Below are 22,715 nucleotides of genomic sequence, written 5' to 3'. Positions count from 1 at the left end.
AAAGGTCATGGAATTCCAGGAGTCCAATAAGGCTTTAGACTTACTTTCTTGGAAACAGTTCCCAGAGCTTAATGACAAAGTGTTCTAGGGGCAAAATAGAAATGAAATGGGAGATGCATGACAACAATCACCTATGCTTGCTTTATATCCAAGAACTCCATGTGGCTGATTTGAAGTTCAGAGATGCTGTTTCTTACTCTCCTGCATCCCATGAAGCTTGTATCAGCTTTATGGTGGGGCAAGGGGGGTGGGGGATAAAGGCCTAAACACAGCCTCCTAGAGCACCACTTTCCCAATTTTAAAAGCAAGCCCCCAAACATCACATGATCTTCTATATCACATCTACTCCAACCTCTAACAGAAGTTTCTAAAGCAACATTATGAACAGTTCAAAGACAAAAAATAAGTATTGCAAACCCCTTGGAAGAAACCGGGCACCACTTTTGAGTTCCCACTCAGGGAGATCTGTATCATGGAAATAAATTGTGAAATTATATACTTTCTAGCTACTAGAAAATCTGAAAATAAAATGAAGTGACTGTAATCCATGAATGAGGTTACATTAATAAATTCTGAAGTAATTGGCATGTTAACTGCAGAAGCACAGCAGAACCTTAAACTTAATTCCATGAAAGCGAGTCAAAGTGAATTCATTGAAATGGGTTTCCAAGCAGATCTACAATTACTTTTATGTTTTAGTTAAGGTATATTGTCAACTCTTTAGAAAAGCAGATACTTAAACTCTCCAATTAAAAAAATGAAAGCAAACCTATTGAAATTGTTTTTTTTTAAAAAAACAATCATTTGGAACTCCTAAAATTGGTTTACTTTTCACAGTAAATACCCCAATTTATTTTTATTTCCATCAGTGACCTTCCACACCGTATGTATGCATAACAAAGAACTTATTCAACTTCTGTCCCATTTACATGCTATACTTCTTCTGGTAAAGAGAGCACTACAAGAACCAGTGATTCCCAAGGGAATTTTCACAGATAAATACAATACAAAAACAAGAATTGTTTTTCAATAAAATTTAAGAGTCTTCAATTGAGGTGCAAGAACTGCTTCATAAATTCGTAGGTGGTGAAGGCGACAGCCTGTGAAGGAATACACCGAATATAATTCAGGGATAATCCTCGGTATAATCCTCTTCGTATTCCATGATTTCCATAAACATACTTCAGTGTCTGTACCATTGTACTAGAAACAGAACAGAGTAAATTTTATTATACTTAAAATGAAAGCTTTACTATTCATTTTCAATAATGGTTTAAAAATCTAGAAACTACTACACAATATTTGAATTTTACAACCTGGTTATTAAAAATTGCTACAAAATGTTTTCACACGTGCAGCACAGGAAATTGGAATTGGGGAAAAAAGCAAGATGGTTGTTAGAAGGAGGATGCAAAACTGTCAAGTTGTGGATTAGGTCTCTTTGTTAACATATGGAAAGGATGTAAGAAATATAGCATGCAGAAAAGGCACAAATATTTGTTGCTTTAGGTTGAAAATCCAACTGTCCCACATCTCCTACTTACGAACTAGGACACAATCCACCATAACAAGCAACAAAATCCACCAGGAAGTCTCCCGGAAAAGTTACATGGAAATTAGTAAAAACTGCATAGAGCACTACCCAAAAATGTAAACTCTCTGGAAAATTTGGAGTCATGAGGAAAACATTTATTCCCTTAAGAAATCTATGCAATATTCATTTTCTTATCTGACCTGTACTGTAACAAAATGTATTATTTATAAAGTAATAAACCAGTAAGATTGTTGTATTTGGCATATTTATGAAATTTACAGAGCAATTCTATCAATGCTTCCTCAGATCCAGTTATCTTAGTGGAGCTCACTCCCAGGTAAATGCATACTGTATAGGGTTGCAACCTCAAAAAGCATAACTGCCTTAGTTTTGTATCAGGCTGTTTCTTGTCAGCAATTTAAAGAGAGAGATGAAAACAGGAGATGAGGAATAGTGTATGAGAAGTCCTGGGCCTTCACACCCACATCAATCAATCAATCGCTTTCCACAAAACATCCTGAAGCAATTTAACAATAAAAACATATTTTTAAAGTTCAAGTTCGATAACGATTAGGACAAAAATCACCAAAGGCTTGTTGAGAACTCTAGCCATAATGCATCAAGAAGTCTTCATTTCTAATTTGTGGCCTGTGGCTCAGAACTGCTATTCTGCAACCCCAGAATGCATACTAGACCTCCTTACGTCACAGTTGAACTGCCTCTGATATGCACAACATAATGAACTGTTAATCATTTTGGAGGGGTGGAAATGCAATGGGAAGCCTGTTTCAGGACTGTATCACTTTAAACGGCAGATGGGATTTGATTGAAGGGTCTGAATCTCAATTCTATGTGCATGTTATATGGAAGAACCAACCAGCATTTCGGAAGGGTGACTAAGGCGAGAATTCTTCATGACATCCCAGTTATGTATGGAGATGCCACCAACTGTTATGTGAATGAATCCCCACCTGTAGTCTGAAGAGACACAGTCCAGAAACCAGCTTAGACCTCTTTCATCTGCTGTTTTTGAAAATTTGGGTCCACTATGGTTCATATAGTGACACAGCCTATTAAAAACTGACAAAATCCCATCTCTACATCAAGGATAAGAAGTGATGGAAGGAAACTGATGCATTAGATCATACACTGAGAACAAATCTCTACCCACTTTTTTTGAATGTACCACTGTAGAAATTTGCCAAAATGCATCCTTGGCTGGTATAAATTTCATAACTTTGCAAATAATATATATCTTTTAACCAAAGGACAAGAAAAGGATGCTAAAATTGTAAAGAGCTATTATAAAGTAGCAGAATATCAGTTTTCAATTTTCAATTTAATTTAAGGCACTAAACGAAACTTACAGGCACTTTTCGGACTCCGGAAGTATTGCTCCCAACTGCATTCGTCTACGTGTTACATCAAGAGGATATCTGGGAAGAAAAAGATGGGTTTTTTCCCCAAAACAAGCTCTTTGTGTTGAACTTACATTATTTTGTTGTTTGTTTTTCTTTGTGTGTTGTTGCTTTTTTCTTTGTGTGTATTGTCTGCTTTCTGTTGTTCAATAAATTAAAAATTTTAAAAACCCCCACAGTGCTGCAAGTATTTGCACAATGAAGTACAGTTAAAGGAAATTCATATAAGAAATAAGAACTGTGTGGAACATCTGATGGTGTCTTATACTGAATCAGATCATTAGTCCACCTATCCCAGTATTAACGTATTTACTCGAATTAATGCACATCTTTTTTGGCAAAATTACATCATGAAAATTAGGGTGCACATTAGATTTGATGGTGCATTTACATTCGCCAGCAAATAATTTTTTGGTTTCAAGGTTTTGAAAATCGAGATGCGCATTAGATTTGATGGCACATTAGATTCGTGTAAATACAGTATCTACTCTGACTAGAATCAGCTCTCCTGGGTCTCAGGCAAAGGTATTTCCTAGCTCCAAAGTTGAAGATCTCCCACACATTTTTTTTTAGAAAGGAGATGCTGAGGATAGAGCCTACAATTTTTTGCATGTTAAGCACGAACTGTTTTTACAGAACTATGAACTTCTTTACATTAGGGTTTCCTTTACAAGGAAATAGGAGGTTCAAGTTTATGCTACTTAAAATTATCAGAAAAATAACACAAAAATCAAACAAATATTAAGAACTACAGGATGTATTCAGTTTCATAGAAATATAATCTCTGAAGTTAAACAAGGTTTATGTAAAAACAAGGTTTAAGGCTCAATACCACATTTGCACTGGATGAAGTAAACAGAAAAAGGCCACAATCCAGCCCAAATTAAGCGTTTAAGTCCCTCGTATTCAGCTCTCTCAATGAAAGCACATGCTTACACCTCCTTTACTGACACCATAGTAACTAACTTTGTCCCAACAAAGTCCCAATATTTTAAAGGACAAAAAAATGTAACATAACTGCCCATCACACAACTAAACATATTATATGTGAAAAGGAGATGCCAGGGGGGAAATAATGGAACTCACGGGCATCAAGTTGTGTGAAACACCTTTGCAGCTCATTTTTTAAAAATTTCTGACCTATAATATTTAAAGCAGCATCTAAAATTCTTAACACCCTGCATTGCCAGTGTGGTTTAGCAGTTAGTGTTACATAAGAGCCAGATTCAAATCCTCACACAGCCATGAAGCTCATTGGGTGGCCTTGGGTCAGTCATTAATTCTCAGCCTAGCCTACCACACAGGGCTGTTGTGAGGATAAAATGGGGAGAGAACTGTTATTTATGCTACCATGAGCTCCTTGGAAAAAAGGAATGATAGGTCAGGAAACAGAGAAATGTGTTTTAATTTTCGCACTCGTAATACTTAAACTGAGAAAATTAAAATACATTTTAATGCGAATGCCAGCCTATGTAATTCATAAATACTATATTGGAAAAACATTTATTGTATGTTACAATACATATTTACTGTGCAATCCTAAACATTTCTACTCAGAAATAAGTCCCACTGAGTTCAATAGGGCTTACTCCTAGGCAAGTGGGAATAGGATTGTAGCCTTATTTAGGTTTGTTTTACTTTCTCATGTTTAAAGTTGGATTTTGAAAACCCTTCCTTGGAAAACAACACGTTCTGGGGTCCAGCTTTTTAGTTTTTTTATTCTATTTGTACACTGCTCTTACATGGGGCTTCTAGTCATTGATCAAGTGCAGATCGGGTTGGCTTAGCAAATTGGTAGTATGAGGTACTCCAACCATTCTCTGATCCTCCCAGAGGTTTAATTTGACAGCTATACAAGTTATTATAACTCACATTATCACTGCTGTATAAAGATTATGATTTTCCAACTTCCAGCTGGAATAGTACAGTTTCACTAAATTGACAAGAGAAAGCAGTTGCCTAATGGACTGCGCTCTTATCAATAAACAAACTGATCAGTTCAAATGTTTTTGAAGGAAGTCATAATGAATAAAAGCTATGTCTAGGTCTACAACTCAAGAGTTGCAGCCTTCAAAAACTTTTGCAGAATACAATATGCTGTCAGCAGCATCTATCATCATCATGATCAGCAGCAACAGCAGCAGCCTAAGGTTCCACGGTGAAGTACAACAATTTAAGATACAATACAAAAAACAGTTTGAAACCTTAAAAATGCAATCACAAAACATAGGGTGAGACCTGAAAATAGCTATCTCTGGTGTCAAATGCCATAATATACTGTTCTTTACTATTAAAGCATGAAAGTTTCTTTTTGCCTGGGGCATTATTGCCCCATTTTAAATTGAGCAATAGGCTTTCTTCCCATACCACAAAGGTGTGGCTGATGCCTTAGATTATGACGAAATTAAAATTTCATGATTTCCAAGGTAGGAATTTTGTTTACTTACAATACTAATGCAAGCTATCCTAACAATTCAGTGCAGTAAAATACTAGAAAAACTTACGATATTGTCTGTGCTATTGCTCCAGCTATGCCACCACACAGCAAATTTACATGAGTTTTCAAAACTAAGACATCAGGATTATCTAAGCAAGGCTTCCCAAGCAGGGTAGGCGCTTGGGCAAGTCCCACACTCTTTAAGGTACCAAAGGTAAAAAATGAGAAACCTGAAAGGGAAAAATGTAACTTTAATGGAAACCTGAAAGGGAAAAATGTAACTTTAATGGAAACAATACCACAACAAGCTACATCAACAACAAAGGCACAATCCAACCAAAGGTTAAGCACAGTTAAAACTCATATCTAAAAAGGAGTGTAGAGCTTGCACCAAGCTCTTTCCTCATGGAGGAAAAAAAATCAATGATACTTATCAGAGCTTTCCAAACTGTGTCACAACACCAGTGTGTTGGCTGTAGTGTGTAGGTATGTCACGTGAATGCTCCCCGTGCTCCTCCCGGGGCTGGAAAGGGGTGAGTTTAACCTCTGGTTTGCTAGTAAAACTGTGTTACTGTGTCACGAAAAGTCTGTCACCAACATGAAAAGTCTGGAAAGCTCTGGCTTAGCCATAGCTGAGTCACATCTTCTCTGTTTGAGGATAGTCACATTGTGAAATTGTTTTCAAGTATGTATTGAAGAATCAATCTTCATTTTTGTTTATCACTTGCATCTGACACCAACACCGCAATCTGGCACAAAGTATCCGGGATGTGGGAATTATGTTGGGATGTGTATTTTCAGAGTTTTAATTGGGGTGTGAGGTGCACCAGGCACCACAGTTTCTATGGTGCTTTGAAGAGACCTCGAGGCTTGCCTCAAAGTAGCACCTCGGGAACCGAAGCATGTACAGTGGTACCTCAGGTTACATACGCTTCAGGTTACAGACTCTGCTAACCCAGAAATATTACCTCGGGTTAAGAACTTTGCTTCAGGATGAGAACAGAAATCGTGCTCCGGCGGCATGGCAGCAGCAGGAGGCCCCATTAGCTAAGGTAGTGCTTCAGGTTAAGAACAGTTTCAGGTTAAGAACGGACCTCCGGAACGAATTAAGTACTTAACCCGAGGTACCACTGTAAATGTGTGTGTGAGGACAGAGAGACACAGAGAGAGAGAGAGAGAGAGAGAGAGAGAGAGAGAGAGAGAAGGAAGAAGCATGTGTGTATGGGAGAAGGAGACCATGTGCATATACAGAAGCAGGGGGCCAAATGTGGAGGAAGAAGCTTGATGGTGAATAGGAGAGGGCAAGAATGGGTAACTATGGGCTGAGAAACTTTGCAGGGGAGTAGTTGTGGTAAACGAAATAGCAAGCAGAAGGAAGGTTGGTAAGCTCTGGCTAAAGGGAACCAGTCTGAGAGAGGGGGGAGGACAGGAGGTTGTCTATAAGTAATTTGCACAGTGGAAAGTCAGAAAGAGGTGCTATACTAAGCAACAGGGTAGGTAAGGTCCCTACCTGCCAGAAATTAAGAAGGGTCACAGGAATCCAGAACCCAAATAAAAAATAAATAGATGCCTAAGGATGAGAAGAGTTCTATCTTTACTTTGGAAGAGTGAGGGGCTCAGCAGAGGGATCTAATGATAAGAACCAGGCTGGGGTTCTTGAAGGCACTTAGTACTGATAGATAGGCAGGTGAGAAAAATTTCAAATGGGTGTTATGGGAAAGAGTTAAAATGCTTCTGGAAAGGAAATGAATATGTAACGCCATGCTACACCTTTCAGTCTATTCCAGGTGCAGTGAAACATGTATTGATATTAGAAAACTACCTCCCCCACTACAAATGAAAGAAAAAAGTGATAAGAGATACTCAAAATCAACACCAGCAGTCAAGGCAAAAGGCAACAGGAACCGTACAATTGGTTTCAGAATTGAGGAATGTACAAGTGCAGATAGACTGGTGCAAAAACAACCCTTATAAATACTAGAATGCATAGTGGAATAGATGTCAAGATCACCGTTTAAAATTCATAGAAAAAAGAGACTCCATGTGGCTATAAGAGTGCATTACTGTATTTCCATTTTTGTTAACAGTCTGTAATAGTTGTTTACTTTACCAGTGATTTTGTGCTTATGCAGATCTTTCAGACTGTTAGGACAACTAAGGACAGTCAGCAGAGCATTTTATAGATGGCTCTCAGTGTACATCTGTACTAGTTGGGGGGCACATTCCACAAGCAAATCACTATAATTATATAATAAATTTCTGGCAGCAACCTTCTCTGCTGGTATCTACGCAAATCCTAGCACCGCTAAACATGTGCAATTTTTATTTTAACAGCAGCAATGTGAACAGTTTTGCAAATCAAAATTAAACACCAAGAGGTTCACTGGGAAAGACTCTCATTCAAGTTCAACTCACCTGCATATGGAGCCATTCCTACAACTGTTGGTGTAAGCCCGCGATAAAATCCTTGCAAACCACCTTCCTTTTGGAGTAAGCCAATGATGAAAAGAACAAACAAACAACAAATATTTAATTGCACTGAGTACAAAGTGCACATATACATTAGATTAGAGTGATGTTTTGCACAAGTAAATGAAATCAGACTTTTCCTTTTGGTCAGGTTTTTTTTTTTTAAAGGTGTCTCTTTATAAGCAAATTTTGTGATCTGATCCAAACTTTTAGGGACAAATCCAGTTGTGGATCTCAGAATGACGGGGGGTGGAGTTGCTCCTGGAGGTACACAGGTATACATGTCTATGAAGCATGTGTGCACCTAGTTTAGTGCTCTGAGGCAGCCTCACTGCTCTGAAACTCTCTCCCAAAAAGACAATACTGTGTCTTCTATTGTACTTCGAAAGAGTTGATGACTTAAGAGTACGATTTTTTTTTTTACTATTGCATGCTCTTGTTCTGTTTGTTTTGCCAATTTTGCTGTTTACTGGGAATGGTTATATTTGTTACTATGATTTAGGGTGCATTCTAGGGCACAGCCACACAAGAGGGCTGACAGGTAATCATAACCTTTAAAATATAAATGTTTCTATTGTTTTATTTTGTGAACCACTATCAAATCTCATGAGCAGTATCATTTTCAAAACTGTATTTTTCTCTCTGCTAGTCTTCTCCCAATATGCAGCTATCAACATCTGCCCACAAACAGCAGAACAGAGTGAGAGATGTTTACACAGAACAGCTGTTTCAAGATCCTTAAATGTTTGATTTTTTAAAAAAATTGTCAGCCTCAGAAACCAGCAACACAATAGCACCAAAACAAAAGAGATAAACAAGCTACCTTTGTATAAATGGTCTTGAATGCATGAATAATTCCAGTGTATGTGTGATCCCCTTTTACTTGGAATGCCAGACGTGCTCTCACCATGTCAAGAGGGTAAGTGCAAATTACTGCAGTTATACCTTCAAAACAAAAAAAACACAAATACGACCTGAACTGGGCAACACAGTTGTGACATGCCAATATCAAGAACATCGCTAACAGAAAAACACAAAGGGTCCTTTAAATAGAGGGTGATTTTTTAAACTCAACCTTGTTTTCACATTTGGAGGACTTGTACTTTCATGCTTATAAGTAACTTCTCCAAAGAGTTGGGAACACAGATAATTTTTATGCAAGTAACATGCTAAAATCAGAGAGGCTGCACACAGGAATGAATGACGTCATGCAGAACTTTAAGGAATCAGTTAAGTCACAGACACTCTGGTTAAGAACTAAGCTGCTTCCTTAAAATCACTGCAACTTAGAAAAAAAGAATGACACTTTTAAAATGTGTGTGTTTCATATGCTTAAACTAGCACACTATCCCCACCCACCCCCAGGAAATGAAGCCAGCATAACCATATGTGTTTGGTACTTTTTCCTGCTTTTGCATTTGGAAGGCTTAAATCCCTTTGTTCTCAAAATGCCTGGGATGAAGGGCACTTGTGTTTTGAATAGCTGAAATCATGTTTCCCCCTCTGCTTCAGTCTAGTTGTTTTTTCCTTAAAGGAGACGAAGGCAATTATCCACCAATAAAGAGTTACTACCAAGATTTGAATTACACAAGACTCAGGAAATCCAGGGTGGAAAGTTTTCCCCATAATGTTTATCTTTGCTACTTCGAAAAGACGCATTACAACAGACTTTTCTTGGCGTCCCCGTCCCCCCCAATAGCCTTGATGCAAAGGAATCCCCCCCCCCCCAGTGCTAGAAGGATGACTATTTTTTTGGGGGGGGGTGATTTTATGCGTCTTTGCTGACCCCAATTTGTGTCTTTGCTTCTCAATTTGTTTTGTTAATTTATGCACTGTGACTTGCTTTCATTTTTAACTGATTAGAGTTTAGAAATTAATTTTTATAATTGTTAAGAGTGAATTTCTGTTTAGTTATTTTTTGCTGGTGTTTAATTTTATTTTATTGTGTGGTATTATATTCTAATGGGTTACTGAATATTACTTTATTTGATACAAGTCTCTTTTAAAGTTATGTTTAATTCTGACATTTTTGTATTGGATCAAGTTGTTATTAAGTTGTGAGATCTTTGTTGTTTCTTCAGCTTGTAAACCAACTTGTGTACAGTAATAAAGAAAGGCAGTATACAAATGAAATGAAACAAGAACCATGGAAGTTTTCACAAGTTTTCTCTGCATTTCTAATGCTCAAACTACATTGGTGTTAGCACCACTAATACAAAACCTAAAATTCACATTCAGATTGCACATTTCAGTGTGTTTTTATTCTTCCTTCCATATTAATATTATCCAGACCACTCTTGTAGTATACCTAAAAATGTGAAGACTGTTCATGTGCTCATTTCTTATATAATACATTATATCTCCATCTGCACCAGGAAAGGTGTTATTGCTACCCCATAATTTCTTGGCAGTGAATTTCCCTTTCTATTTCCTTCTCCTTTTTATTTCTCTCTCTTACCCCTTTCTATTCCTCGGCTTACACATAAATTTCAGAGACCATAAATATGTAGTTCCTTGTGAAATTATTTCCACGTGTTGCAGTTTTGTGTACTGTTATGTAGAGGGAAAAGATGCTCTAACCAACTATTTCAATCCATGAGGATTATGATGTAGTTAAAATAGACCTCTGGAGCATTTACCTTGTTATGATGCCTAACAAACTATAATTGGGGTGGGGAGATATTTCTCCCTGCTTAATACTAGCATTCAAGAATACCCAAATGAAATTGATTAGCAATGGACTTGGGAAAGATAAAATCCAAGTATTTCATCATGCAAGACATCTTAAATGGCTTTTAAAAAAGGGGACTATGCAAATGTGGAATTATGACTGGCTAATAGCTAGGGTAAGCAAAAATGCAACCATGACCCTCTGACTAGCCAAAGATGAAGAACACATGCCTTTTTTGTGAACTTCTCAGAAGCACGTAGGTGGCTACCACTGGAAAGAAATCCTGACTATATACTTGTGTATGCCCTGCTTGCTACAGCCATTAGGAAAGAGTGGGAGAGCATGTAAACCACAGCTTTCTTGTTCAGAAAGTTTTATAGCCACTTCTGATCATGCAAATGGATTTGGATGCTGTTAGGAGACTCTTAATCTCAGGGTTCGAGCACCACGTGGATAAAGGGATTCCTGCACTGCAGGCGTTTGGACTAGATGACCCTCGTAGTCCCTTCCAACTCTACAATTCTATGATTCTATTATCTGTTTTATTAACTTTAACTGATTAAAGACAACAGCCTTTAGCTTGGACTTTGATTACTAAACTGCAATTTAAAGACTGGCAAGCAAAACAAAAGAATAGTTAAGTATACATAAGACGGAAATACCTGCCATGGATCCAGCCATTAACCGGTGAATATGCCCAGAAATGCCAAGCTTCTGCTTTATCATCTATGAAAAGATCAAATTTATAGAGTGAAAAAACAATAATCCTTCAGCACACTTTAAGTGAGCTTCACTGGTCAGTCAGTAGATTGAAAACAAACACAAATGGTTTAATGCTTCTGACAACATTTTAAATAGCAGCCTCAACACTACTTTAATATACCGGTATTTCTTATTTAATTTATATCCCAACCTTCCTCCCAAAGGCAACCAGAGTGGCAAAACAACACCATTATATTTATTTTATTTTAAGGTATTTATATACAACTGATATCTTAATAACTATTTTAATTTTGGTTTATGTTATAGCAATGCCAGTTCTTGCTGTCTGACAGTAAAAAGGTAAAGGTACCCCTGCCCGTACGGGCCAGTCTTGCCAGACTCTAGGGTTGTGCGCTCATCTCACTCTAAAGGCCGGGAGCCAGGGCTGTCCGCAGACACTTCCGGGTCACGTGGCCAGCGTGACATCGCTGCTCTGGCGAGCCAGAGCCGCACACGGAAACGCCGTTTACCTTCCCGCTAGTAAGCGGTCCCTATTTATCTACTTGCACCCGAGAGTGCTTTCGAACTGCTAGGTTGGCAGGCGCTGGGACCGAACAACGGGAGCGCACCCCGCCGCGGGGATTCGAACCGCCGACCTCTTGATCGGCAAGCCCTAGGCGCTGAGGCTTTAACCCACAGCGCCACCCAGTCTTATTTTTATTTTATTGGTTTATTTATTGGTTTCCTGTAGTGCTAGGATTTGTCATACACTTTCTTTCTTCCCATACATCAGACGTTGTTTCAGGCCTGGGAGAGCCTTTTGAAATCAAAGAATCTTGCAGGCACCACAAAGTACCCATTACACAGAAAAGCTGGCAATGCTCAGACATCCCTCCCATTGTCATAACCAAACAAAGGAACCCAGGCAAAACAACTAAACCACCTAAAAAACAAAAAAGAAAGCAGGCAACATCCCCAAAGCAGACAATCCTCCTATTTAAACAAACAAGGGGGGAAAGTCCCCAGACCCTTAATTAAATAATGAGAGAGGTAAGAGACTTGACAGTTACCAAGGGGGCATCTGATGGGAACCACTTTGAGGGCTCCAATTTCTGATTTTGATTTTTTTGCAAAAGAAAAGTTTTGATTAAGGGAAACACAGCACATCAAATATGGGGGGGAATGCATCATATCCTTCAACAGCTAATTGTCTTTGTTTACTGTTTTTTTTGTATGTTTGAAAAATGTGTTGCAATTCTGCAAACTTCAGGATTCCCCTCCACTCCACGTTTCAGCACTAAGCTCCTAAGTGCACAAATAGCACTGATTCCATATCCTCAATAGCTGGGAAAAGGCTTCATCGATCTACAGCAGAGGTTTTCAACCTTTTTGGGTCCACGGCTCCCTTGACCAACTACATTCTTTCTGCGGCACCCCTGTGGGGCTCAGGAGCCCAGTTATGTCACCCCTTGCCTGCAGAGATGGCAGCCCCTCACCCCTTTTCAAACACCTTCCCTTGTGGGGTGCTCCCTCAGCCTCCTCTCCTCTCCCCTCTCCTGGGAGACACCCTTCCCCTCGCCCCCGCCCCCCCCCAAAGAGAGGTGCTTCCCAGAGGCACCATGCAGCACCCCTAACCATCATTCAAGGCGCCCCAGGGTGCCACAGCACACTAGTTGAAAACCACTGATCTACAGAAAGAGAAGCAGCCTGGCAGCTCTCCAGGTGCAGAGAATTCGAAAGGGTAAATACCACTAAAGAAAAGGCTGTGATGTATCTCAAACACTACTCTTATACATGCTGTTATCCATCTTATACAGTATGTAAGCATTTGGGATAAACAGGTATTTAGAAGTCAGTACAGTGGTGCCTTGGTTTACAAACTTAATCTGTTCTGGAAGTCCGTTCTTAAACCAAGGCGTGCTTTCCCATAGCAGCGGGGGACTCAATTTACAAATAGAACACACTTAACAGGAAGCAAAACATATTCTTATTCCAAGGCAAAGTTCACAAACCAAAACACCTACTTCCAGGTTTGCAGCATTCTTAAACCAAGTTGTTCATAAACGAAGCTGTTCTTAAACCAAGGTACCACTGTACTTGCATATACTCCCCTGTTACTCCATTACATATCGAAGTCGGAAAGAGCCAACTTGTGCAGATTATGTGATTTACATACAAAGACATATTTGACATTTTAATGATATCTAGAATGAAATGTAAAATGATTTGCTTAAATAGATTATGTATTTATAGGTCAATAAATGTCCATAATGTAGAGAGGGTAACTGATGTTAAGAAATTCAACAAGTTTTATGCAACTCATAATATATTTCAATTTATACAAGTGATGTCCGACCACAAAATGCTGTGGTTTATCCTGAGGAATGCTTTTTCTTGCCGATTCTCCTTTAATTTCTCTTGCTGGGCTCAAGCTTATTTGGCCTCACTCAACCCATCATTACTGTTATACTGTTCAATTTTAGTTTTTAATTAGACTTGCAAAGTCTAATGTTTAGACTTGCAAAGACTTGATGTTTACAGCATAAACATAAAAAAACTGGAAGAAATTGCATTACTCAAATCACTCTTTTGAGGGCAAAGAAACAAGGCAACTAGCAGTTATACATAATAAATATGTCAATCTATACGTATTAACCAACCACAGATAGTACAGCTGACATCAGGGAAGTTAAATGCAGCTACCTTTTTATACTGGCCAAATGCTGTAAACTGAATTGCACCATATGGAAATATTCTAATCATCATTGCTCCATTTCCTTTATAGAATCCCAGGTAGCCCTCCTTTTTGGGAACAGCACGCAATGTAGAGATCACGCCTGTGATGAATAAAGGATGAAAACAAGAAGAAAATGATCAGACAACCAACAGAAAAGCGATAGCTAAACGATCCAACAAAGTACAAGAAGATTTTATCATAAGATAAACAGCATGTTCAGGAAGCTGGGCAGGAGGAATGATAGAAACAGGCTGAAAGAACCGAAAAGTGAAGAGAAATTGTGAGTGGACAAATGAGAGACTAAATCAAAATTTCTATAAACAACCCCCCGAAACAGTAACTGGAAGAAGAAATAAAAAGGGAAAGTCGGATCTCAAAACTTGGGAGGAAGGAAAAATGACATCTGATAATGGCATATAAACAGTGGAGGAGGACTTTGCTCAAACAGTCTGTGCTGATATTTACTCAGCCTCACCTAATTTCTACAAACCTTGCTGTGTTCAGGGACACATGTAGTTAGAATGTTTGCAAGCCTGCAACAAATACACCCTCAGCATGCTAGAATCAAATAAAAAGATTGCATTTTCATTCCACTTACCTTCCTACAGAAAACCCTGTTTTTAGTTTATGCACACAAGTACTATACCAGATTTTCTTAGCAACATTCCCCATTCTCTCACACACATACCAAACTAAACACCTGTTAAGTGAGTATTCACTAACTGCAGTTTCTATCAGCATATGTATTAAAAAATAGGGTTTGTTTTAATCTACTGATTTAAATGGGGCTCCTTTTTAGTTAATCAAAACATTTTAAAACTGATCTAAAAAATTATAATAAACACAGAAGCATTCTTTTTTTTGGGGGGGGGGGCTACGTTATACCATATTGGCAATTTGGACAAAGTAATATATTAGGACCTCTTAATATAGAGTGTCCTTAGAACTTCTTTCATCACATTGTGCTAAAACATTTACCAGTTTCAGCTAAACTTGGCAATCAAGTCGAAGTGTGTGCAAACTACGGGTTTGCCTCTCTTCTCTCAATCTTACATAGTACTATATTAATTGAGTATAATGTGCCATCAAATCTAATGAGCACCACAATTTTCAGAACCTTGAAACCAAAAAAAGTATTTGCTGGCGAATGTAAATGTGCCACCGAATCTAATGCGCACTTCGTTTTCTCAATATGATTTGGCCAAAAAAGGCACACATTAGATTCGAGTAAATACAGTAAGTGCCGCTATGTTCACTCCTTGGTGAGTGAAATAACTCAAACTCAATGGGATTTTCCAACATCCATGTGAGGTCAGTGACAATGTGCTGTTGGAGAGGAGAATGAGTGAAGTCCCCACAGCTGAGGGCCTCAGACAAGGCTACTGGTAATCATACTAAGCCAATGTTAATTCTGTCATACAAAGTGGGGAAACAAATGAGAGAAGCTTAACCTTAAAATACGGCATCGTGAACATCTCCCCCATGCTTTTAAGTATGATCTGAATTTTTATTGGGTTTACCGGCTTCCATTCACTATGCATCAGAATACAGGAGTCAAACTATACCTTCAATTTTTGGATTTTCAAACACTAGCATCTGTTACCAGACTGCAGCCTGACCTAAAGTGGATTGCAATAGCAGAACTAGCACCATGGGTGTAGGCAAGGGTGAGTAGGATTCCCCCCCCCAACAGAAGCCTGCCCCCCATGTACTCTTTTGGGGGGTATTTTTACCTGTGATTTCCCCCCAAAATTCAACTACTTTAGGGGGTGATCTCCTTAAAAAAACAGTAACTCAACTTTGGCTGCCCCCCGCAAACAAAAATCCTGGCTATGCCCATGACTAGCACCATTAAAAAAAGGAGAATCATGAAGAAGTGAGTCTCCAAATGCATGTTTAGGCTAAATGTGGGTTCCAGCTCTGAAAAGAATGCCTGGCAACATTAATTTTAAAGAACGTCGGCCATTTTTATAAGGTGCTGCCAGTGACCATGTTAGGCCCAGCCAACTGATGTGTGATCACTGACACATGGGTCAGAACGGAGGATTAGGGAAAGTGGCATAATGGGGGCGGGGCGCGGGGTAACAGGGCAGGGTGCACTTATATGCGCTACATGACACACGGAGAGGGAGAATGGAACCCCCGCACAAACAGTCACTGCCTGTATATCTAACCTGTGGAGAAAAAAACAGTATCAACCCTATCTTTCAAATTCAAGGTTTGCAAAATTTAACTTTGAAATCTCATTGAAAAGCACAGGGATTAAACACAAATTTGCCTCCAAATGCTGTATTTGCTGACAATATTGCAGGAAATTGAAAATGAAATATACTTCCCTTACAAATACAAGAAGGCAAAATACACGAAAACTGTCTTACCAAGATTTTTGTAATGACGATTATGGGCTTGTAACAAAATCTTTACTCGATCCAATGGAGCAATGGTTGTTTTGGCACAGCATCCTGCAACACCTTTCAGAGACAAAAATGAACAACTCTGTTTGCTGACTGCCAAATGTTACAGCATGTCAAACATTCAGCAAGTTATTTTTAAAGTTTTATCTTTTCAAGGTTCATCCCATACCTGAAAAGCATGGCCTCCCTCACTCAGTGGGCATTATCTCTCTGGCAAAGTAGTCATGTTATGCAATCTATGCACAAGGTTTCCCATTCTGTTCCATTTTCTTTTAGCAACATAAAGCTGATTCATTGTACTATATATGCTGATGTTCATTTCCACGAATGCCTCACCTTACGGTGGAGATTCTGTTTCCTAATATCTCCTCCAAGTTGTGAAAAACCTAACACTCCTGGTCACATGAAAACAATAAAGAATCTTATTAAACCTTAACAACAGTGTTTGCTACAACAGGACTACTCTTTTGAAATATGGGCATGTGATTCAGCAGACAGAGAACCCATTATAGGTAGTGTACTTATTTATTTAATTTATTGCAAGTATAGAGGTATCTTTGCCAAGTAGATCAAGGCATCAAATACTTTTTCATAAGGCTCACCAACTCCAGCCCTTCCAAATCAGTCACTAAATATTGGTACAGCTCAGCAGTAATTATGGATCAGCTCTTTTATAGCATCTTCTTCTGTTAAAGGTCCACCTCCCACAAAGAAGTTGTATCAAGATGTTAACTCTCAACCATCACCATACCACGGAGCCTTATGCAGCATCTGTGCTGTATCATTCAACTTCCAAGTCAGATCAACTACAAATGATACATAAGCTCGAATGCAGTTTAGGATGCAATACAGTGGTACCTCCAATTATTATCTCCTTACCACTTTAACAACTGTCATTTAAATAACCTTTGAACGTCAGATCTTTCAAGGTTAGGGGGGAAAGCAAGCTGCTGTCTTATGCTTATTGTTGATTCTGCTTACAATTAATCTGATAACAGTTATTAAGCAGGGTTCAAGATGTTTGCCTGTAGTACATTATGTCTCTTTCTTACCTAGGGAACAGATACAGGTATGCATGTCAAGTTCTTAGGAAATAGACACTATCTTTCAGAGTTTCATTAAGTCTGCCGTATCAGCTCGGTTCGATCTACTATTTATACCAAGAAAGCTCGGGGAGGAAGGAGAACTCGGGGCAAAGCAGAGCAGAATCCGACCCCGGGACAGGTGTCGCTGTTATAAGTATATCTTCTCCTTCAAGGAACAAGCTCCGCCTCGGTTCTCAACTCTACAGTAGGCAGCCTTGAAGAGCGACGAGAGCCTAACGGAGTCAAGGACAACGCGGTGGGCGCGTGTAAGCAAAAAACCCAAGACGAGCGTATCGTGGGAATTCCACGGATCAGAGTTAAAGAGATTCCGAGCTTCCCTCGAAAAGGGAAAAGCAGCCGGGCGTCCCAAAACATTTATTTTTCTTTTTTTTGGGGGGGGGGGTGTCGTGCGAGCACCAAGCGACCGCCGGCCCCCTCGCCTCGCCACCCCTGCCCACCAAATAAAGAGGATTGTTCCGTGTTTACCTCCGGCGACGAACGAGCGGAGCCAATAGAAGTCCCTCCGCGCGGGCGACGAAGGGAGGCGGGCGCTGGGCCCCGCCGCCGCCTCCGTAGCCATCGGGCCGTGCTGGGTCCCTCGCAAGCAAAGCGGCAGGAGGAGGAAGGGGAAGAGGGAGACGCGGCTGGGCTCGGCCAGCACCCAGCGCCTTCAGCACATGCTGCCGGGCTGGCTCTGCCTCCGCCCAGCCCGGCTGAGAGGCGGGGCTCGGCCGCGGACGCCGAAAAGGAGGAGAAAGGGAAAGAGACGGGCCTCCTCGTACAGGCTCCTCTATCGGAGGCCTTGCAAGCCGGGGAGGAGCGTCTTCTCCCGCGCCCCGGGCATGGTGCGAGGGCCACGGCCTCCGGGAGCTGCTCGGCCAGGCCCGCGGCGGCGCCCCGTGATCGCGTCAGGAGGCGGCGGGAGAAGCTCGCTCGGCAGCCGGCGGCGGCGCGTCTCCTCCCACCGGCCTCCTCGGCTCCTTTTTCCCCGCCCGCTCCAACTGAGGAGGCCGGCTGTGTGGCTTCAGGGGAAGTGGGAAGGGAGAGCGGCCAGGCGTCCCCGAATGGGCCTCAGGGGGAGGTCGAGTGGGAAAGGGACCCCGAGGGTCATCCAGTCCAGCCCACTTGAAGTGCAAGGAAGAGCCTGCGGTTGAGAAGGGCGCGAATATATGCGCCTTCTTTTCTGGTATCCCGCCGCCCCCCGGTCGGGCTTCTTGGCTTTTTAACTCCGGCAGGACGGGCGGAAATTCCACTGGCAGAGTTGATCATTGCATAGCCTTGCCGCGCTTGGGGTGGAGGGACGACACATTAAATAAGCAATTGCCGCAGGTTTATATATATATCATTGCAGTTATGTAATACCCTTTATTAGGCACAAAATTGTGGCAAGCCTTGGCGTTATCCAGAATTCTTTGTTGTGCTTTTCACTTTATAAAAGGTCTTTGTGCTATTCTGCTCTTTCCATGAAAAGAGTTTTCAGCTAAATCAGCACGCCAAGCAGCTCGGTATCATGCCTTCCAACAGTTGGCAGATCTGGGTACAAAAAAGTGCACAGAATACTGAAAAAAAGGGAAAAGCCTGCCTCCCTTTTTGTAACATCTTCCCTTAATGAAGAATTTCCTGGTTACAGTATAGTTGTTTTTGTTTTTATTATGTATTTGTGGTTTTATATCTTGATTTTATTCTGTGAACCTCCCTGAGACCCCCTGGTATAGGCCTGTATATAATTCAATTAATAATAATAATAATAATAATAATTAATAAAGGTGTTGTCCAGTGTGGCTTCTGAAGCTATATATAAGGGGTGAGGTGGAACACCACCTTTGCATTTCATTACTTTGTTAAAAAAAATTCTTTAACTTTTCACTGTGATGTAAAACTACTCTTGTTTTGGAATCTATTTATTTATGCCCCTTCAAAAAGCCATTTTGAAAGAGGTAGAGATAAAGGCTGTCCACACATTACCATTCATTCCAGCTCCAGTGTTCTCCCACCACTGGTACATTTGTCTTTCTTTAGCCACAATTCATGCGTATTTTTCTGTTTCTTTATAAATACTTGTGTTTGATGCACTTTCCCTCAAACCAGCTTCCATCCAGTTTGAAAACGTAAGCCACAAGCAGAGATGTGTACATTTGAGACAGCCATTGTGCATGGGCAGATGACAGCTCTATTGAACAGGAGGGACGGGGGACATGGAGATACAGGTCAGGTAATGTGCATCAAATGAAGTTGTCCCTCCTCTCTCTCTGCTGTGTACAGCAATGTTTAAAAGTACCAGTATTTGAAACACAGTGGGGAAAATTACTTTGCTGCATTTTAAGCTGCTAATGTGTACATAGCCAAAGATTAGATAGCTAAAATGCAGTTTGAGCCATGCCATACAAATCTCCAAATTCAAAGTGAACAAATAAAAGATTGTGGCAATTAACACTTTAAAACAGTAAATACATTTCAGTATTGACATTGGTGTTCTTGTAAGGGATAGGTAAAACTTAAAGGGGAGAGGAACAAGCACCTTTTCTTTGCATCATCAACACACATAGGAACATAGCAAAGGGGGACTTTCAGATCCAGTTCTGAGGGGATACCTTGCAGTCAGTGTTGAGCCTTGCTGCGTCTAACCTTTGAAGTTATGCACTAGGCAGGTAACTTATTTTGCCTTTTTACAGATGAGGATCTGAAGGTGAGGGAAAGGGATTTCTCCCAGACTGCTTAGTGCACCCGTAGCAGACAAACCCACTCATTCAAGTCCAAGCCTAAGAAGCTGCTCACTGGACCATACTCCACTCTTAAGGATGCTGTTTCAAAACTGAAGAAATACAGCTCATTGGAGAGATCTGGTTTGCTTATGCAATTTGAAATAGATCACCTTTTTCTGTTCTGTGGGACTGACGTCCTGAAAATTAAAGGTTTCGTGATCCTGTTTCCAGTTTCTGAATGTGACATTTCCCACATAACACTCCAGTCTCTTAAACTACAGCCTGTCCTCCTAGGAAGCCTCACAGCAGAAGTCCCTACTTAACCCACTAATGGAGCATGACCTTCAACATGGCAACAGACATCATTTTGATGTACATGAGAATATGTTTTATAGCAGGTGTCAGCAAACTTTTTCAGCAGGAGGCCGGTCCACCGTCCCTCAGACCTTGGGGGGCGGCAGACTATATTTTTGGGGGGGAAACTGAATGAATTCCTATGCCCCACAAATAACCCAGAGATGCATTTTAAATAAAAGGACACATTCTACTCATGTAAAAACACACTGATTCCTGGACTGTCTGCGGGCTGGATTTAGAAGGCAATTGGGCCGGATCCAGCCCCCGGGCCTTAGTTTGCCTACCCATGTTTTATAGGAAGGAAATGTTGCAAGAAGAGAAAATACACACTTACAGTGTTGAAAATTTAAGCAGGGCCTATGAGAAGTTCTTGCTTTATATTTTACTCAGGGTGAGGCACTTTCTTATAACTTCCACGACCACCTTTAATTCTTCCATCAATGCTTTTCTCACACTCGTACTTTTGACTTTATAAAAGGAATTTGCGCTGTTCCGCTCTTGCCATAAAAAAGAGTTTCCAGCTAAATCAGTAGCACACCATGTCTTCCAACTTTTGGCAGATCTGGTAGAATTGCATAGAGTACTAAAAAAAAGAAAAGGACATGGCATTTGCACTGTGGCCCCACATTTATGAAACTTCCCCACTCATCATGGAGAGGTGTGTCAAGCCCACTCCCTGCTTGCATTTAGGTGGGCTTTAAATACGTTTCTTTTTCAATCTGTTCTTTATTTAAATGGTGAGTTGGACTTTAAACTGTCATTCATTTCTGTTTTTAAAAAGGCTATGGCTTTTTACTGGTTTAATTGGAAACAGTTGTAGCCTGCTGTTGACACTGATTTAGACACTAGTTTCAAGTGTTATTACATTAACTGTATTAGCCTATAAATGATTTTATTGATAAATAAATGAGAAGATGTAAAATAGCCTTGGGAAATTTTCATTTCAAAAGGTTATTCCTCAATAACATAAATAAATAAATGCACTCAATTCCTGCACATTTCTGAAAAGATAAGGCTTAGTGAAAAGCAAAAAGTGCTATTATTCTGCCCATCATAGTATTCTATATAATTTGTATATACTTATTTCATTCGGTCATCACTGCCTCCAGTAAAATGGCAATCCTTCTCTGTGACTGGCTTTTTACTTCTAGCTCAGTAGTTAATTGTGTTCTGCTGGATGCTTTTGTGGGCCTAAACTGGTACCCATTCAAATGGTGTGTGTATGGATCAGATCCATTAATGCACATCTACTGACGTATGTGACAGGGATAAAACCATGCATACAAATAAGCATCAAGGTTGTAAAATGGGTTATAAATGGAATAAGAAACAAGGTGTCAAGGTACTGTAATCTCAGTATTAATTCCCATAACTGACAAACTATACTTGTCCTATAAATAATATTTGGCTCTACAGTTTTCTTTATCTCTGAATGTGATGTAAGCTGGTGTCATGCTTCATTAGTAGTTCATAGTAGTATAGATGTTTGGGGGGGGGTTGTTTTTTTAAAACTAACTGTTCTTCAAATGAAGGGTGGTATATAAATGTTAACAAAACCACCACCACCTTCTGATCTATGGTTACACCTCCCATCCCCTTTTGCAAGTACTTTAGTTAGGGTGCCCTCTTAACAGGCAAAATATTTAGTCATACCCAGCGCAGATAAACATGTAGCAACTACTTTTCAGAACAAAGAGAACAGTAATTAAATCTGAGGGCAACAGCAATGTAATGCTTTACGACTGAAGTCAAAGTCAGAGCAAAGTACTCCCATATGGAAATATGAATGTGGTTACGAATATTATAAGGTGTGGTGCCTTCTCACAGCTCACCTGAATACTTTCCACTCTGATGGGAAACAATGGTTAGATATATACTGAGTTATATTATTTGTCCTAAATTACTTTATAGCTGCCAGCTACCGGGGGGGGGGGTGAGAAGCCTAGCCTGTTGCATTTTTCTGTTTTTTAACCACAATTTGGTATGGATAAATCACCAGGGGAAGTTTTTAAATGCTTATCACCTGACTAATATATGGAAATCGAGCTGCTGTCAAAAGCATGGGGTAAAACAAAAGTTGGTAACGGGCACTGGTGATATTAAATTACATTAAGTATCTAGCGCTGTTTGTCTTTTGCAAATGGACAACAGAAAACCATTAGAAAGCTTCTAATAAGCATATTTATGTT

The 22,715-nt window shown here is 40.0% G+C and overlaps 2 protein-coding genes and 1 long non-coding RNA gene across 3 annotated transcripts in view; 2 read left to right on the top strand and 1 right to left on the bottom strand.

Annotated features, from left to right (window-relative positions):
* Positions 1-803: 803 nt before the first annotated feature.
* SLC25A16 (solute carrier family 25 member 16) lies at positions 804-18,077 on the bottom strand. The gene is made up of 9 exons (XM_083439831.1): positions 17,954-18,077; positions 16,347-16,439; positions 13,935-14,068; positions 11,192-11,255; positions 8,682-8,803; positions 7,805-7,871; positions 5,457-5,619; positions 2,902-2,970; positions 804-1,203 (listed from the first exon to the last, which is right to left on the bottom strand). The coding sequence occupies exons 1-9, from the start codon at positions 18,045-18,047 to the stop codon at positions 1,047-1,049; spliced, it is 963 nt and encodes a 320-aa protein (XP_083295957.1). The 5' UTR covers positions 18,048-18,077; the 3' UTR covers positions 804-1,046.
* On the top strand, positions 2,977-4,020 carry LOC310677250. Its single transcript, XR_014511014.1, has 2 exons — positions 2,977-3,909; positions 3,950-4,020. It is a non-coding gene; the product is annotated as an uncharacterized lncRNA (long non-coding RNA).
* TET1 (tet methylcytosine dioxygenase 1) overlaps positions 17,858-22,715 on the top strand; it is an 85,212-nt gene continuing 80,354 nt past the window's right edge. Inside the window, exon 1 of the mRNA XM_083439805.1 lies at positions 17,858-18,796. The gene's annotated coding sequence lies outside the window, so the exon portion shown is untranslated. The remainder of the gene's footprint in view (positions 18,797-22,715) is intronic.

The sequence above is a fragment of the Podarcis tiliguerta genome, assembly GCF_965153285.1.
Source record: "Podarcis tiliguerta genome assembly, chromosome: 5".
NCBI lineage: Eukaryota > Metazoa > Chordata > Lepidosauria > Squamata > Lacertidae > Podarcis > Podarcis tiliguerta.
The sequence above is the reverse complement of the archived record's forward strand: the minus strand, read 5'-3'. Positions and strand labels throughout refer to the sequence as shown.